The sequence below is a fragment of the Schistocerca piceifrons genome, chromosome 7 (assembly GCF_021461385.2).
Source record: "Schistocerca piceifrons isolate TAMUIC-IGC-003096 chromosome 7, iqSchPice1.1, whole genome shotgun sequence".
NCBI lineage: Eukaryota > Metazoa > Arthropoda > Insecta > Orthoptera > Acrididae > Schistocerca > Schistocerca piceifrons.
The window spans coordinates 439,020,287-439,039,722 of NC_060144.1; the positions used below are offsets into that span (position 1 = coordinate 439,020,287).

The following is a 19,436-nucleotide window of genomic DNA, read 5'->3' on the forward strand; positions in this document are numbered from 1 at the left end:
CACGAAGCCAAGAACCCTTGACTGGAAATGATTATATTCAGCTACCTGGAGACCATTTGTAGCCATTCGTGGACTTCATGTTCCCAAACAACGGTGGAGTTGTCACTGAGCCAAAATTGTTCACGATTGGTTTGAAGAACATTCCGGACAATTTGAGCAAATGATTGGGCCACCCAGATCGCCCGACATGAATCCCATTGAACATTTATGGGACATAATCGAGAGCACAGTTGGTGCACAAAATCCTGTACCGGCAACAGATGGTTCCAATGACTCTGAGCACTATGGGACGTAATATCTGAGGTCATCAGTCCCCTAGAACTTAGAACTACTTAAACCGAACTAACATAAGGACATCACACACATCCATGCCCGAGGCAGGATTCGAACCTGCGACCGTAGCGGTCGCGCGGTTCCAGACTGAAGCGCCTAGATCCGCTCGGCCACATCAGCCAGCTGCACTGGCAACACCTTCGCTATTTTTATTTAATCGTATGGCTAGGGCCCCCCGTCGGTCAGACCGTTCGCCGGTCTTTCAATTTGACGCCACTTCGGCGACCTCCAGTCGATGAGGACAGCACAATACCCAGTCCCTGGGCGGAGAAAGTTACCCGACCCAGCCGGGATCGAACCCGGGCCCAGAGGTTTGACAATCCGTCACGCTGACCATTCAGCTACCGGGGCGGACACCTTCGCTATGACGGACAGCTATAGAGGCAGCATGACACAATATTTCTGCAGGGGACTTTTAACGAATTTTTGTGTCCATGCCACGTCGAGTTGCTGCATTACACCACACAAAAGGAGGTCCGACAAGATATTAGGAGGTATCCCACGAATTTTTTCACTTCTGTCCGTATTGTATACCTCACGTCATCATCATCAGTTATCTGCTATATTAGCAGGTCCTTTGCCTCTCCATTTTCTGCGATCCATTGCTTCCTTCCTAAGGCTGCTGTATGTTGTACCGTCCATCATGTCATCCAGTATCTGAAATCTCTTCCTTCCTCGCTTCCTTTTCCCTTCTACATAACCTTCTAAAACTGTTTTTATCAGTCCGTCATTCTTTCTTAATACATGCCCAGTCCAATTTCTTTTTCTTCTCTTTATTACATCTAATAAGTGTCTTTTCTCTCCCACTATTCTCAGTACGTCTTCATTTTTTACTCTGTCCATCCAACTTACTCTTTCCATCCTCCGCCATGTCAAGATTTAAAAAGCCTTTCTCTGTCTTTTTTCCTCATAGTCCATGTTTCAGCGCCATATAGAATACTCCATACAAGACATTTTACGAGTCTCTTTCTGAGTTCTCTGTCCAGACCAGTGCAGAAGATTCTCCTTTTCTTATAAAACGCCTCTTTTGCCATGCTATCCTTGTTTTAATTTCTGTGGTGCACTTCCAGTCGTTGTCTATCCTGCTTCCAAGATACTTAAAATTTTGCACCTGTTCTAGTATTTCTCCATTCAGCATAATTTTTATTTCGTTATTCCCTCCTAGTGCCAATACTTTTGTTTTATTTGTGTTAATTTTCATTCCATATTTTTTTTCCGTTGGCTGCAATGGTGTCCACCAAATCCTGTAAAGACCGTGAAAGGAAAATTATGAAGTATCGAGCTAACACGCAGGCTTAGCTACAATAGTTTTCGCGCACTCCTTTCGGCAGTGGAACAATAAATTGTGGGAGTGGCAGTGATAAAAAGCACCCTCCGCCAAACACCAATAAGGGCGCTTGGAGTGCGTAGATGTAGATGAAAGTTGTGGTGATAGTGGTCGGAGTGCAGAAGTCGGTGCTTGCTTGTGGGCAGGTTGCGAGGGCGGCTCGCTGGACGGAGGCGGCGAGCAGCGGCCTGCGAGCGCACCCAGCCTGCAGCACGCGTGGCCCTGCGGCCAGTGCCGCTTCTACAACGTGAGCGTCAGCTCGCGCTGCGCCGTCTGCGGCTGCCGAGACCCCGAGCAGCAACAACAGCAACAGCAGCATCTCGCAGCGCCAGCGCTGGCTGCTGACGTATCTGCCGCAGACTCCGCCCCCCACCCCACCCCGACCCCCGTCTCCTCGCCCGTCCCCAGGTCACCGGCGCCCAAGGATGACTCCTGCCAGCAGCAGCGCTCGCCCAAGAGGCACTACAGCTCTGTTTACGAGCGTGTCAAGTCTAAGGTCAGTATCTTCTTATCTCTTTCCCGAGACAAAACTTTTCTCACGTTAGTGGAATCTTCCGACACATCTTGGTAGGACAGTTTCCTGAGTATGTAAATTCAAGGTGAAGGGAGGGGGGGGGGGGGGGGGAAGGAGGGAGAAAGGAAAGGGAAGGGAAGGAACTATTGATGTCAGCTGCATCAAGACTTTATGCGGAATCAGCAGCGATGAGTGAAAATATGTGCCGGAGAACAACTCGAATCCGGGATCTCTCGTGTACTAGGCAGTTACATTAACTACTGCACTACACAGACAGTGTTTATAGATAGACTAGGAAGAGGAGTAAGACAAGGATGCTATCACCTACTCTTTTCAACCTCTACTTGGAAAATACAATTGACCATTGCTCATTAGATGACAAAGGAGTAGAAATTGGAGGAAGAACGGTAGGATGTTTGAGGTTTGCTGATGACATGGTCCTTCTAGCCACAGGGGAAAAAGAATTACAGGATTTAGTGGACACCATTGCAACTAACGGAAAAAAATATGGAATGAAAATTAACACAAATAAAACAAAAGTATTGGCACTAGGAGGAAATAAGGAAATAAAAATTATGCTGAATGGAGAAATACTAGAACAGGTGCAAAATTTTAAGCATCTTGGAAGCAGGATAGACACCGACTGGAAGTGCACCACAGAAATTAAAACAAGGATAGCATTGGCAAAAGAGGCGTTTTATAAGAAAAGGAGAATCTTCTGCAGCGGTCTGGACAGAGAACTCAGAAAGAGACTCATAAAATGTCTTGTATGGAGTGTTCTTCTATATGGCACTGAAACAGGGACTACGAGGAAAAAAGACAGAGAAAGGTGGAGGCTTTTGAGATCTGGGCATGGCGGAGGATGGAAAGAATAAGTTGGATGGACAGAGTAAAAAATGAAGACGTACTGAGAAGAGTGCGAGAGAAAAGACAGTTACTAGATGTAATAAAGAGAAGAAAAAGAAATTGGATTGGGCATATATTGAGAAAGAATGACAGACTGATAAAAACAGTTTTAGAAGGTTATGTAGAAGGGAAAAAGATGCAAGGAAGGAAGAGATTCCAGATACTGGATGACATGATGGACGGTACAACATACAGCAGGCTTAAGAAGGAAGCAATGGATCGCAGAAAATGGAGAGGCAAAGGACCTGCTAATATAGCAGATAACTGATGATGATGAAACTTCCTGAAGCAATGGATCGCAGAAAATGGAGAGGCAAAGGACCTGCTAATATAGCAGATAACTGATGATGATGAAACTTCCTGGCAGATTAAAACTGTGTGCCCGACCGAGACTCGAACTCGGGACCTTTGCCTTTCGCGGGCAAGTGCTCTACCAACTGAGCTACCGAAGCACAACTCACGCCCAGTACTCACAGCTTTACTTCTGCCAGTACCTCGTCTCCTACCTTCCAGACTTGGTAGAGCACTTGCCCGCGAAAGGCAAAGGTCCCGAGTTCGAGTCTCGGTCGGGCACACAGTTTTAATCTGCCAGGAAGTTTCATATCAGCGCACACTCCGCTGCAGAGTGAAAATCTCATTCTGGAAACTGATGATGATGATACACAGACAGTGTCTATCGCAAATGCACAACCTATCTCAGCATGCTCTCCGGTCGACTCACCCTTCCACCTAGTACCACCTATCTGCAGTCTCCGTCATTGTCCTCCACATGTGCCGGTTTTAGATTCCCACCAGTGGTCAAACATAATTGCGCATCCACAGTGAAGGTTGTGAATTTATTGCCCATTGAAGCAAATTAGTTATATGAATGCGTGGTGCCTGTTGTTTCGGACATATTCTTCAGTAGTTATATGGATGTGTGGTGTCTGCTCCTTCAGACATGTCTGAAAGAACAGACATCACACATTCATATAATTGATTTGCCTCAATGGGAAATGAATCCACAAACTTCAGCACAAATTCACAATTACATTCGCTCTCGGTGGGTATTTAAAATCAGCAAGCGCGGAGGACATCGACAAGGACTGAGGATGTTGTTGTTGTTTTGGTCTTCAGTCCTGAGACTGCTTTGATGCAACTCTCCATGCTACTCTATCCTGTGCAAGCTTCTTCATCTCCCAGTACCTACTGCAACCTACATCCTTCTGAATCTGTTTAGTGTATTCATTTCTTGGTCTCCCTCTATGATTTTTACCCTCCACGCTGCCCTCCAATGCTAAATTTGTGATCCCTTGATGCCTCAGAACATGCCCTACCAACCGGTCCCTTCTTCTTGTCAAGTTGTGCCACAAACTCCTCTTCTCCCCAATTCTATTCAATACCTCCTCATTAGTTACGTGATCTACCCATCTAATCGTCAGCATTCTTCTGTAGCACCACATTTCGAAAGCTTCTATTCTCTTCTTGTCCAAACTCTTTATCGTCCATGTTTCACTTCCATACATGGCTACACTCCATACAAATACTTTCAGAAATGACTTCCTGACACTTAAATCTATACTCGATGTTAACAAATTCCTCTTCTTCAGAAACGCTTTCCTTGCCATTGCCAGTCTACATTTTATATCCTCTCTACTCTGACCATCATCAGTTATTTTGCTCCCCAAATAGCAAAACTCCTTTCCTACTTTAAATGTCTCATTTCCTAATCTAATTCCCTCAGCATCACCCGACTTAATTCGACTACATTCAATGTTCCTCATTTTGCTTTTGTTGATAGGTTGAGGATAGGTGATGCAAAGTGGAAGTGTGGGTTAGCAAGGGAGCATGTTGAGATAGTCTCCACATTTGCAATAAACACTGTGTCTGCATGGCACAGTGGTTAACGCAGCTATGTAGTAAGCAGAAGATCCTGGATTCGAGTTCTGGTCTGGCACACATTTTCACTCATTGACACCAATTCTGCATTCAGTCTTGATGCAGCTGCTATCATTAGCTTCTTGTCTTTCCTTTTTTCTGCCCCCTCCAGCTACAATTTTGCATAATATGTATCACAGCTGCAGATTCCACATGATATCTGTTCTTTCAGACATGTCTGGCACCTTTGCCTTGTGTGGGCAACTGATCAACCATCTGAGATATCCAAGCATGACTCATGACATACACTCAGCTTTACTTTTGCCAGTATCTCATCGTCTAGTCTCTGAACTTCATGGAAATTCTGCTTCATACCTTGTGAGGCTAGCACATTTGGAAGAAAGGACATGGCACAGGCATTGCTTAGCCACAGCTTGGGGGGAGGGGGGGGGGGGGTGGTTTCTTGAATGAATTCTTACTCTGCAGAGGAGTGTGCACTGATTGGAAAAGTCCTGGTAGATTAAAACTGTGTGCCAATCCAGGACTCAAACTTAGGATCTTTGCTGTGAGTCGTGCTTGGTTAATTCAGTCATTATAGCACTTGCCAGCAAAAAGCAAAGGCCCTGGGTTTGAGTCCTGATGCAGTGCACATTTTTAACCTGCCAGGAAGTTTCAAATTAATGCATACTCCACTGCAGAAAGGAAATTAGTTTTGGAGATATATTTTTCTTTATTGTTACTTTCTTCTGCCAAACCACACGTTGGGGGCTGGCAGCAACCATGTTCTGTTGCTCTGCTCTCCAGTCAGTTTTCTTACAGTTAAACCCCTGTAATGGATTTAAAATACAATAACAATGTTTATATTTCCCAAGTTCTCACCATAGAGCATCAATGATTCCACTAAATTTGACTACAGATGTTATCAGTCAGGGCTCACATGTGTTGTTTAATGGCTAAACCAGTTTCAGCACTTGAATCATTCTCAGCAGCCCATATAAATTCTTAGCTGATGGCTGTCTCAGCATGTACTATAAGTGTGCTCTTCCTCAAGTTTTTTTCCAAAGGACTGAGTGAGTCCTCTAGTAGGAAACATGAGAAGATGCACATTCCCTACTACATACTGATGCAGCCATTGGCTAAGAAATAATATGGGCTATTGAGAATGACTCAAGTGTTGAGACCATTTTCCTCAACGAACAATATATCTGTAGTGACTCATAATCTCTGCAGATAGTAAAATGACCCCTTTTGATGATTTTCTATAAAAGATAGTGATGGTTTGGGTGGTGATAAGATGGTCATAGTGACACATGCAGCAAGTCCCTTGAGGTCAGCTCCCAATAGCAGCCATTTGGGTAGGAAAAAAGTAGGTAAGTAAGTAAGGATGGCTCAAAAATATTGGTCAGGGAAGTAGGAGGTATAAATGGAGACCAGAACAGGAAAGAGTGAAGTCGGGTTTGGAGGCTGTGAGAAATGTTGGATCATTGTTCTTAGGATAGGATATAGCGATGAGGGCTGTAGCTAGTAGGGTGCGTACCTTGACCAGCAGATTACTGGCTCTGAAGGGCAGAATCTGTTGGATGAAGTTGCCTTGGGATAGGATATGGAGGGTGAGTAGATGGAGGCAGGCTGGGACATGTTGGTACAGGCATGGCAGCTTCTCTGAATTGGAGAGGATTGAGTAAACAATTGGGTTATGGTTGTCAAATTAGTGGGATGTATAGGATTTTCAAAGATATTCAACCAATTCAAAGAAAAGGAGGAATTTTATCAACTGGTAGAGGACATGTGTAGGAGGAGGGAGTCAGATGCTAGGAGGAGGGAGTCAGATGCAGAAAGTGAGGTAGAATGCATGGTGTTATAGGACTTAAATGACACTATAATTCACCCCAGTGGCAGAGAGCTATACTGTGCAGATGCATGCCCCATGAGGTATCTAGAGAAATGTTCAGATGATCAAGTCCTTCCTCAATGTTTATTCATTGGTGGCAACACCATGACACCTTCTCTGCAATTTATTGACTTTAATAAGGATCAGAGTCAATGACTTTTCCAAATTAAAACCACTGTCATGATTTATTAAATTATAAGGTAATTAAATTTCCACATTTTCTGCAAAACACAAGAGTCCTAAAATGACACAGTGGCAGGTAAAATCTTCATGCTGGTATAGTCCATAGAGTGGAGATATCTATGCAGTGTTTTGCCACTGCTGATTTATTTGGTTATACCAAGTACATATACCATTGGTGTTAGATGCAACTCTCATGAGCATTTCATGTTGAATGGCCAATACACAAACTGCTACAACTCTCACAAGGAATCTGATACCCCTGCCTTCTGTAGCAGCAAGTCAACCCTGACAGCACCTAGTGGACCGTACATCTTTGTCAGATGATGGAAGACCATTTTGACACTGTATTGTTCGAGGATCTGGCCTACCTTTGAGGTGAGAGGACTCACCTAAGGCAGGAATGCAGTTGACTTGTAAGTGTCGTCACTGTATTCCTGATCACACATCTGCATCCTTCATTTAATGGGCAATGCCCTATGAATCTGTTGCTAGAAATATCCATTTGCTTTGAAGATGGTCTTCAGGTGTTTGCATTCAACGTGAAGGAATCCTTTGTCTGAAACCACTCTACGATTGATCAGCATCTCTGAAGCCAACTTGCATGCACAGTACCACTGTGGTGGAGAATATAAAGTGCTCTTGGTACTGTTTTCAGTCTCTTGGTGTACTCTGAGAAAAGCTGGAAGATTCACTGCCAAAATGTCAATAGAAGAGATTAAATTTGCATGACTGCATGCCTTAAATTTAATGGATTAAACAAATTATGTTCTGTTATATCAATATATGTCTGTGAACAGGTTTTTGGATAATTAGGTCATCATCAACAACAATTAACTACCATTCACAAAAGACATTATTCTGGTCATCAACTCCATTCCTGTCACTTTCCAGCATCCTTTTCACTTCAGTGTAATTGCTGCACCCCACATCATGTATGATCTGCCTTATGTACTCATATCTGGGTCTGTTGTTACACTACGTAACATATAACTTCACAAAATGCTCCTAATTTTCTTTGAACCATGTTGCAGTGGTCTTTGCTGTGTGACTAGGAGTTCTGTCATGTTGGCATAAAAAGAGCCAGAGTATTACCACAGTTCAGGAAGTGTACTACTGTCAGAGTCCAAATGAACAACAATAGACCTAGATTACCACATGACAGTTATGAAATTTTGCTGTGACTACAAACTCCTCAGATTTGTATTCCTCCCAATTAGTAAAGTTCCATCTGTTGTACAAGACATTTCTTAAGCAGAACTTACATAAAAATGTGGCCTTCCTTACATGAGAAATCACAACAGATTTCTTTTGATTTTTTGGTGCCTTTTTTTCTCCATGAGTATAAATACAGAATGGCAGAAGAAATTCTAAAAACTGCAGATTGAAAATGAATAAATTACTTCTGAGTAGTCAGAAATGAAGGAAGGCAATAATTGATCGAAACTGCAGGAAATAATACAACAGATGAGAAATGGGTAGCTTTGATAGATGCAATACTAAAGTCAGCAGGGGAAGAACTCTGCTAAAGACAAGGCCCAGGAGAAATCTGTGGGCAACACACGAGATACTGAACTTTGTTGATGAATATAGGAAATACAAAAATGCAGTAAATGAAGCAGGCAAAAGGGGATACAGACATGCGCAAAATGGCAAAGGAGAAATAGATGGAGGAGAATTGCAGACTATGAAAAATATTAGATGAGCTACTTATAGGAAAATTAAAGAGACATCAGGAAAAAATGAGAACCACGTGAATGACTATTAAGAGACCAGACATGAAGCCAATGCAAAGCAACGATGGAAAACTGAAACATGGGAAGAAGATACACAATGGCTGTACAAGGGGAATGAAGACAGTATTATGGGAAGGGAAAAAAGTAGATGAAAAAGAGATGGGAAACATGATACTCTGAGAAGAATTTGACAGAATACTGAAGAACCTATGATGATGTAGACAAGGTTGACTCATATTTATTGAGATCCTTGGAAAAACCAGCTGTGACAAAATTATTCTGTCTGGTATGCAAGATGTATGAGAAATGAAAGACATACCCTCAGACTTCAAGAAGGCTATAACAATTCAAATTCCAAAGAAGATAACTAATGTCTGAAAAGAACTAACACAAATTATTATACACGAGAGTGAGAAGACTGGTATAGCCTGTCTTCAGACAAGGTCAGTTTTGGTTCTGGAGGAAATGTACGAAGATGTGAGGCAAACATTGATGCTTTGATGTAGAAGATACATTTAAAGAAGGCTAACCTACACCTATATCATTTGAAGATTTAGAGACAGCATTTGACAATGAAGGTAGCAAGAATAAAATACAGGTGGTGAAATGTTGTCTGTAACATGTGCAGAAACAAGACTGCAGTTATGATTTAAAAGACATGAAAGAGTCAGTAGTTGCAAAGGGGGTGTGACAGGATTGTAGCCCATCCTTGATGCTATTCGGTATGTAGATTGAGCAAACTGTGAAGTATTGTAAGTAGATATGAGGAAAAGGAATTAAAGTTCAGGGAGAAGAAATAAAGTCTTTGAGTTTTGCCAGTGATATCGTAATTCTGTAGTGCAGCCTTGTATGGAAATGAAAAATGGACAGTACAAAGTTCAGATAGGAAGAGATGCAAAGTTCAGATAGGAAAAGAATAGATGATTTTGAAATGTGGTACCACAGAACAATGCTGAAGTTGAGATGAAGTACTGAATGTAATGCCAGTTACCACCTATGGAATTCTCAGAAACTGGTGGCAAGGGAGGAATCTTGATGGCATGTGTGGCAAAGCAGGCACCAATGTCATGACTGTCATGTTGTAGAGCACAATCTGCAACAGGATGTTGTGCATTGCCAGTATACGCTCTATGTCTGTCTTTGTTCATCCTGACTGATAAGCTGGTGGTAGTCATACCAATGTAAAAGACCAAACAGTGTTTACATAACAGCTGGTCCACTTAATGTGTCATTTCACATGTGGCTCTCCCTTTGATAGTATATGTTTTGCCAGTTACAAGACTGATACAGGTGGTGGTAGGAGGGTGCATAAGGCAAGTCTTAGAGTGGTGACAGTCACAGGGGTAAGAGCCATAGTGTAGCGAATAGGTGCAAAAAGACCAGGATATTGCAGAAATTGGGCAGGGGTGAGGGGTAGGGGCTCAAAAATCTATTCTAGGTGTAGTGGGCAAAATATCAGTCAGGATGGACCCAGCATCAGTAACTCATGAACACAAGAATCAGCCACAACAATGCAGTGTTCTTAACCTCTCATTAAGGTAGTGTCCCCTCCTGAATTATTTGTATTATCCAAGTGTCTCACTTTCAGCCCTCAACTTGCTTTGGTGAAGGACCTACTTTCCTTCATACATAATGACAACTGGAAATATCACTTTGCATCACAATCCCAAATCTCTCCAACATCAAACTTGGCACTGAACACTGCGTTGAACTGTTCTGAACATTATCCCAACTTGATCCACCACCACTGCCTCAGAACCACCCCTTTACAAGCCTTTGAAGAATTCTTAACATCCTACAGATCCCTACAACATGACCATAACCTGTCCTCTGCAGAACTCAAGGCTCTTCATCCCCTAAAAATTGATGACTGCATCATTATCCTTCCAGTGGGATCTATCACTGCAGTACCTGATTGATGGGAGTATGAAAGCGATGGTATACACTACAACTGTCTGACACCTGTATGTATGACACCTACTATCAAGATCCCATCCCTGTGATACAAACTGACTACAGTACCTTCTTAACACCTCAGACCCCTCACACAGACTAACACCACAGTCCATAGAACTTCATACACCACCAAACCATACACCCAAATCTTTAATCTTCTTCATAAGATCCAAAAACTCAATCATCCAAACTGTCCCATAGTTGCTGGCTTCAAAGCACCAGCTGAACATGCATCTGCTTTAGTGAATTAACACCTGCAACCTACAGTACAAATACTTCCCTTCTCTATTAAAGAGACCAGCCATTTCCTAGATCATCTGAAATCTGTGCCTGCCTCACTCCTGTCACACACCTTGCTTATCCCCTGCCCCCCCCCCCCCCAACCCCACCCTACGTACTCCATACGATCATCCCCCATGTACATGGTCTCTCTGCTGCTGAACATTACCTCAACCAGTGTCCAACTGACTCCAAACCCATGATGTCCGCCTTGCTCACTTTAATCAGCTTTATATTTATCGATATCTACTTTACCTTTGAGCAGCTGCCATACAAACAAATCAGAGGTCATGGCCATGGGAACCAGGATACCTCCTTCCTATGACAACTTTTTCGTGGGTCTCTTGGATGGGGGGCTTTCCTGGAAAGCCTTCAGTCCCTGGTTTGATTTAAATACATTGATGATATCTTTGGCATATGGGCTCATGGTGAGGCTGACCTGTTAAAATTTTTGGAATTTCTAATTTTTGGAATCTTTAATTTTAGGAATCTCTTTAGATACATTCTCCCAATTAAATTTCACATGGTCCTATTCAAAGTCCCATGCCACTTTCATTGGTGTTGACCTCATCCTCACCAATGGACAGCTACACAATTTTGTTTATATTAAACCTACAAGGGACAACAGTACTTGCATTTTGGCAGGTGCCATCCTTTCCATGACAAATGTTCCTTCCCATACAGCCTTGGCATTTAGGGCAAACATGTTTGTTCAGATGCAGACTCTTTACAGCAAAACACCACCACTTGCACCTCAGCCTTCACTGGATCTAGCTATCCCATCAGTCTAACTCAGAAGCAGATTTCCCATGCTGCCACGCCCTGCTTCGATAAGGCTATGAGTTCCTAAAATTATGCTCTGAACTGAGGTTCATCCTGTCCAACATTTTGCACACCATATGTAGAATACCTTTTTGGAGCCCCCTTCTAACATACCCCCCCCCCCCCACTCCCCTGCCCCTTGCCCAATCTCTGCAATATCTTGATCAGAGCCCATGCTTTTATGCACCTGTGCACTACTCCATGGCTCCTACTCTGTGATCATCACCACTATAACACTTGCCCTATGATGCACCCTCCTACCACCACCTATATCAGCCCTGTAACTGGTAAAACATGTACTATCAAAGGTAGAGCCACATTTCATGTACCAGCTGTTTGTCCTTTTACATTGTTATGACTGCCACGAAGTTGTCTGTTAGGATGAACAGACACATATAAGAGAGTGTATACTGGCTGCAGTGTGTGCTCTACAACATGACAGTCGTGACCCTGTTGCCTGTTTCACCACATGTATCATCTGGATTCCCTTCCTCCCCCCCCCCCCCCCTCCCAAACACCAGTTTCTCAGAACTCCATAGGTGGGAACTGGCATTACAATATGTTGATAGTTCTTGACAATCACCTGGCCTTAATTTACGTTAATTCCTTCGGTCTCAGCATTTCTTCTCATTAACTATTTCTTTCTTCACTTCTTTTAGTTTTCTATATCTTTTGTTATCTGACCTGCCTATTTTTCTGCACCATCCACCTGTACCACATGCAGTGCACTTAGTTTTCTGCTGTTATTAACTCTTGCACAATGTTTTGTCAGTAGTCTCTGTTTTGCTTATTATCCTATCTTTTACCTTTAAGCTCTCAGGTTTTCAAATCTCATCTGTTGCAGTACCAAACAGTTTGTCTTTCCTTCTCATCCTGTCTGATAAGTCTCCCCTGACCTGGGGTCTGGGCAACTTTTTTGAACTCTCCTCATTTCCTAAACCTCACCAGTTCTTTTCCTTAATCTGTCTACCTTGCCTTTCACCCCTTCTGCTGAAAAAAGGAGCCACTGGCTCTGATAGCTTGCACATTTACTTAACCTTTATATATATTTTCTCCTGCTGCTGGTGCGTGGTGTATGGCTTTTTTATTCACTCAATTACATTATATTTTCAAAACCTGGTTATTTTGATTGAAATGACTGATGTGTTGTACATGTAGTCAAACATTCTCATTCTCAGGAGAGTCACATTCCTATTCGCATCTCTCAGCATGAGCATTTCAGTATTAACTTAACTGTGTCATCTCCTTTCTTGAATTTGGCTCAGTTCATTTCTCTTGTAGTTAGAAGATTATGGTGCTCCTTAACTTTCTTTAGTACAACTACACTTTGATGAATTATGTCTGTAGTTATATTTTATGCTACTTTCATGTTTCCATTTGTTTCTTTATGTCTATTACTGTTTTATTGTCAATGTGTAATCAGACATTCCTGTGGCAATATTTTCTCAACATTGTAACTACTTTCGGCATCTTGTACTGATTGTAGGAGGCCTTGTTTCCATTTATGTGCATACCTTCTTCTTCATTTGACTTTTCTTGTAAGTTCTCCTTTGTTCCATTGCTAATAATGTTAAAATTATATTAATTATCCATTTATACATAAAGTTGAGACAACCACTGCTGTTCTATCTGTAATGAACTCTTGTCTAATTTTCTGTTAGTTGGTCAGTTGTTACAGAAATACTATGTGGGCTATAATGCAGCTATAAATTAATATGAAAATTAAATACATACCTGGGAAGCCAATTTTAGAGATTGCAATATATTATTATACAGCTAACAAAACTTGTTGGAGGACAAGTAGATAAAATAATTAGTGGCAATATTTGAAAGCAAGCTAAGGACTGTGAGGAACAGGTGCATTAGGTCTGAGGACATTAAAAAAAGGAACACAGTGGGAGAAAACAATTTACTCATAGTTATGAAGGAAGAAATTGGTTATTCTGTTTTTTGTTTTGGTTAAAATTTTATGATTTCTGTTAAGTATTAATATATTATTTACAGGTTAGTCGATCATCACCACGTGAATCTCCAATGGTTCAGCGCATGTTGCTTGATGCAGCAGCCTGGAAAGCCCGACCACATTGCCTTGGTGTCAGCACTAATGAAAAAATTGATGCAAGAAACAGTCAGTCACCAGCTAAAATACAGGAAGCTACTACAACATGGGTTTGTCAAAGGTTTGGAAATGTCAATTAGTTTTATGGGTTTATTTAAATTTCAGTTCTAGTTTTAAGTTGGTTTGGTGACAGGTGGATGGTATTTTGCAACATTTGTCTCATGTAATTACATTTCTCAGATTTAAGTCGCGTTTCCTCTTTATCTTAGTTTCGTATATATAAGTGGGATGATTTTGAGCTTGCAGATGAGGATCCTCTTTGAGTTAGAATGTAATTCTTTTAGCCTTTAACTGAATACTAATGTTATGAGAATGAATTTAATACTACCGTGACACATTCATTTATTACTCTCTATTCTTGTTTTCTTTTGAAGGTGCACACTTCACAACTCTCATAGTGCTGATCGTTGTGAGGTGTGTGAAACACCACGTAAACTCAATACCCCACTGGATTTCTCCAGCAGTCTTTCAGCAACATCATCAGGTACACTGCCGAGGAATGGTGTCACTATAACTGTTCCTGACTGGCAGTCTGTTACAGAGGCCAGTGCACCTGGGCTTAAAAAATGTGATTTTTCGTTGTTATTTGGTGCATCATCAACACCCCAAGACACTCATTATGTGAGAAATTCTTCTCACCTGGAAAATAATAATGAAATAAGTTCACTGCTCAGTGATGTTTGGCCTAAACCAGTTTATCGCAGATCCTTTTCTGAAGTGCACTCAACAGGAAGTGAACTACAAAGTAGCCGAGCTATTGCCAACCGCCGGAGCATGATTGAAATGGATACACAGGGCAACTATGCCTTGCAGTCAACAGTCAATCTGAATCTGCAGCTGCAGCAGCAACAAAATTTAAATAGATCTGTTACAAGATACTCATACATTGGAATCTCTGACCCTATAACAACTCAGCATCTCCAACCTGTCCGTACAAACTTAGTGCTTCCAAGGAAAACAATAAAGAATATACCTGGAAGATCGCCATCAAATGGCTCCGGTGCTGATGTGGACCATAGCAAGGTGTCCAATGGCAATATTGTTTCTCCTGCTGTATCATCACCTGTGCACACCATCCAAAACTCCCTTGGCCAAAATTCCTCATCATCGTCAACAGCTTCTTCAGAAAATTCTAGCCTGAGTGGTAGTTCATTTGATCGCATGTGGACGTGTACAAAGTGCTCATATACATACAATCCTCTTTGGTCTGATAGCTGTGATATATGTAATTCAGTGCGTTCCCCTCCTTCCCTTACTGAACCTAGTCTCATAACTGTGACCAAAGATAGTGTTCGATACACGCCAACCAAGAAGGAGGGATCTCAAGAATCTGAGGAACTGGAAATCCTAACTAATGGTGATCTCATGCAATTACCAGTTCCAGGGTTGACACCAACATTAGCTACCTTGGAACAGGACTTGGAAGATGACTTCCAATTTTTGCCTGGAGAAGGCTTTAGTGCTAATAGTGTTAGGGACCAGGAATGGACGTGTAAAAAATGTACATTAGTGAACTCAGGTGCTGATAATGCGTGTGTTGTGTGTGGTGGCTCAAAACTGCGCAGTATTAGTACTGTAGAAGACAAGACCCTGAGGAAGGGGGAGTTTTGGTCATGTGGACAGTGTACACTGAAAAACCCATTGAGCCTTCAGGTGTGTAAAGTTTGTGAAACAACAAAGAAACTTCTGGAAGTTCCAAAGCCCAGTGTGACTCCACGCAGTCCTTCCCCTCGCCAGTCACATCGGCAGGTGGTGGGCGCTCGCTCTGGAAGCAGCGGTGCCATTCCAAAGCAGCGACCTGCTCAGCGCCGGGCCAGCTCATCGCGCATCAATGGGTCACCAGCTGCTGCTGCTGCTCCACGCCGCAGTGGTTAGTAAAAATTGTATAATTTAAATTTAATAATTCTTGTGACTACATTTAATATCCTAAGTGAAGAAAAATGTTTAAAATCAAACATTTAATGCATGACATTTTTGTTCATTTTAATTTTTATAACGGAAAAGTAAATCTTTTACGAGGAAATGGTTTCTTTGTATTGTGAATATTTTCATAATAACCAAATGAATAGTGGAAGAAAATAAATATGCTAAGGTGGAAATCCAAAACGGCAACATGTCATTACGTTCTTTTAAATATTTTTATACATTTAGCCTTTAGGTGTACTACTTGTTGATCACTGTAAGTTTGTGCTTCACCGTGTAAGTTACCATATATATGAGCAGGAAAACTCAAAAATACATTCAAAACATAGCTAAACATTTATTTTACTATCAGCATTATTGCATAACTTCAACAATGTTTCTAATTCCCAAAATGCCGGTAATTTATAAGAGTGGAAAGTGGGTTGTTATATTTAATTCTTTATCTTCAAAGTTCCCTCTCTTTCATATGCTGGCATATGGTCAAGTCATTTCTGGGACCAGAATATAAAAGTTGTAATGCAGACATGACTGCAGTTTGTATGAGGTTGATTTACATCCTTTTATATTTTACTGTAGACCTTAATTTTTGCATTGAGGTTAAAACTGTGAGATAGGTGAAGACAAGTTAGTGAAGAATGAGGTTTGATGTTTTATTTCTTTCTTTCTTTCTGAATTTCTTTCTTTCTTTCTCGTTTCCTCTTTTTCTCCTCGAGCAAATGTATTCATTATTTGAGTAAGGGCTGCACCTTTGATCTGAAATACGGTATCTTTGTGAGGTGGTAACACTCATCATTCTTGCATCATGAGCCCAGATTTTTATCTATATATTCTTTCACTTCACTGCCATGCACATGAAAAGTGTAAATGTTCACAAATTATATCACCAGTGTTGATATACGGGGTGATTCAAAAAGAATACCACAACTTTAGGAATTTAAAACTCTGCAACGACAAAAGGCAGAGCTAAGCACTATCTGTCAGCGAATTAAGGGAGCCATAAAGTTTCATTTAGTTGTACATTTGTTCGCCATTTCAGCCAATAAAGTTCTTGGTCCCTTTTTCTTCGAAGGTGCTACTGTAACTGGACTACAGTATCTGGAGATGTTAGAGAATTGGCTGTTCCCTCAGCTCGAACAAGAAGCACAACAATTCATATTTCAGCAGGACGGAGCGCCACCACATTGGCACTTATCTGTCCGTAACTACCTGAACGTCAACTACCTGAGGCGATGGATCGGCCGCCAGGCAGCCCGTGACAGAGCACATCATCACTGGCCTCCAAGAAGCCCTGATCTTACCCCCTGCGATTTTTTCTTATGGGGATATGTTAAGAATATGGTGTTTCGGCCACCTCTCCCAGCCACCATTGATGATTTGAAACGAGAAATAACAGCAGCTATCCAAACTGTTATGCCTGATATGCTACAGAGAGTGTGGAACGAGTTGGAGTATCGGGTTGATATTGCTCGTGTGTCTGGAAGGGGCCATATTGAACATCTCTGAACTTGTGTTTGAGTGAAAAAAAACCTTTTTAAATACTCTTTGTAATGATGTATAACAGAAGGTTATATTATGTTTCTTTCATTAAAGACACATTTTTAAAGTTGTGGTATTCTTTTTGAATCACCCTGTATTTCATTTTATCATTTCATCTTTTACGTATTTCACTATAATTACAATTTTTATGTGTTACATCTTCATGCTACATAAAATTATATACTCATATTATTGCCTTTTTAGCCTTCTTCATATTTCCCCACACTCTTAGCAGACCATCCCCGTAGAAAAATTTCGAATCTGACCTAACATGAAAGATGAAGACAGGAAGAAAATTATCTCTAAAAATCACATTCAAGGGCAATACAAAGTGGTTAATTGCACTTGGAGTTGAATTATGGAGGGCAAGCTTCTACTTCATTTTCTAAGATTCAAATTTCATTTCTCAGGAGCAAAGCAGATACAGTAACACTACTGGGTGGAGTACTGTATTAGCCATTACTATGTTTAGTAAAGGTGCTTAAAGGTCTGTCGAGATCAACAGTGGGGCAGACAAAAGATTTCTAGCATTAAGATTTTGCACTACTGGTGATTGCTACTGATTCAGAATTAGGACTCAAGAAAAGTTTTCTAAGTAGTACTGAAGAGTCCACAACTGCTTGTGTTCATGATGCTTCCTGTTGCATCAAAACTGTTGTCTAAGTTAAGGTCTTGGGTTATAAAGGATGAAACTTTTACTACCAATACAGAGATTATTCTATGTTGAGCCATGAACTAACTGACTAACTCAATTTTAGCAAATTTATGTAGTGATATGCACACAAAGAACAAAGGAGTGCAATTGTCTAAGAAGTTGATGTTATTGACACAGATGCGAGACTCCAAATTCAAGAAATGAATTTTTCCATGTGCTCTGCTATGTATGCTGCAAACATTTTGTGAAACTAGCTTCAAGAGCTTGAATATTGCCAATTTCTACAAAAGTACTGGTGGTGCCTCAGCCTGTCCTAACAAGGAGTACTTAACAGGGATTGGAGCTGTCACTTTTTATAATGAAAATTTTGAAATGGTAAAATTGTTAATTGATTTATTTCAGAGGGACTCTTCAGTTTCAGCATGAGAGACATAAAATACTTTCTCTGAACCTGACAATGAAACCATAAATGCTCTTCCTTGTGAGAAGCATCACAGAATTAGAATCTATTGTGTCGATTTTACAGAAATGGTTGGAAAGTGTTGAGAATGTCAAATGCAGGCTGACTGACCTTAGATGTGGTACTGGACAGAGGATACATATTGAATGAATTTCATGCTGTTTAGACAAGAAATCCAGGCTACTTGAAATTTCCTACTATCTGCAATATCCTCAGTGGAGTAAAGTAAGGTAGCTTAGTAATTAAAGGAAGATGGAAATTTATTAAACAGATGTGACCAAAAATAATTTTCTATTATTAGCAGACAGACATGACTGAAAATAATTTTCTATTATTAGCACAGTATAGGCCTTCAAACTGAAAAAATTAAGCAACGTAAAATGTATCTTCTTAATTTTCTTTTTGTATTTGAGGTACATGTTTAAGTGAATATAAAAATGATTTAGTACACTATGGCATAATTAAGAAGTTGTGTTATGTTAAATATGTACCTGGTAATAAAATAGTTTAGGTATATTATACATTTTATAACATATTTTACCCATATTTATTACATAAATATGTGCGTATTTTGAGTGTTGATATTACGTTAAAATCTGAGCTCTAATCATCTCTGACACTGTTTTATTTCTGTGACGAACATTAATCTGCAGAATTAGATAACTTTCACACTTTTTCTGTGTAACTGGCTAAATGTAGGTATAGGTAAACTCTCTGCCTTTCAACAAGAAGATATTTTTGAAGCATAATTGATTAAAGCAGGTACACCATAGATTGTTGCCCTAGCTACACTTACACAGTGATAGTGTTCAAGATAAAACATGGCATGTGCAGGCATAACAGTGAAACATCATAAGTGAAGAGCAATAATACTGGTGACTGGTGGTTGAAGACCAGCCCCAAATGATAGAGAGCACTGAAGTATATGGTCAAGAAGAACTG

The 19,436-nt window shown here is 40.9% G+C and overlaps 1 protein-coding gene across 1 annotated transcript in view; it reads left to right on the plus strand.

Annotated features, from left to right (window-relative positions):
* Window positions 1-2,030: 2,030 nt before the first annotated feature.
* LOC124805053 (calpain-D-like) overlaps window positions 2,031-19,436 on the plus strand; it is a 114,368-nt gene continuing 96,962 nt past the window's right edge. Inside the window, exons 1-3 of the mRNA XM_047265476.1 lie at window positions 2,031-2,156; window positions 13,806-13,981; window positions 14,295-15,790. Coding sequence (XP_047121432.1) covers window positions 13,836-13,981; window positions 14,295-15,790 — 1,642 coding nt within the window. The 5' untranslated portion in view covers window positions 2,031-2,156; window positions 13,806-13,835. The remainder of the gene's footprint in view (window positions 2,157-13,805; window positions 13,982-14,294; window positions 15,791-19,436) is intronic.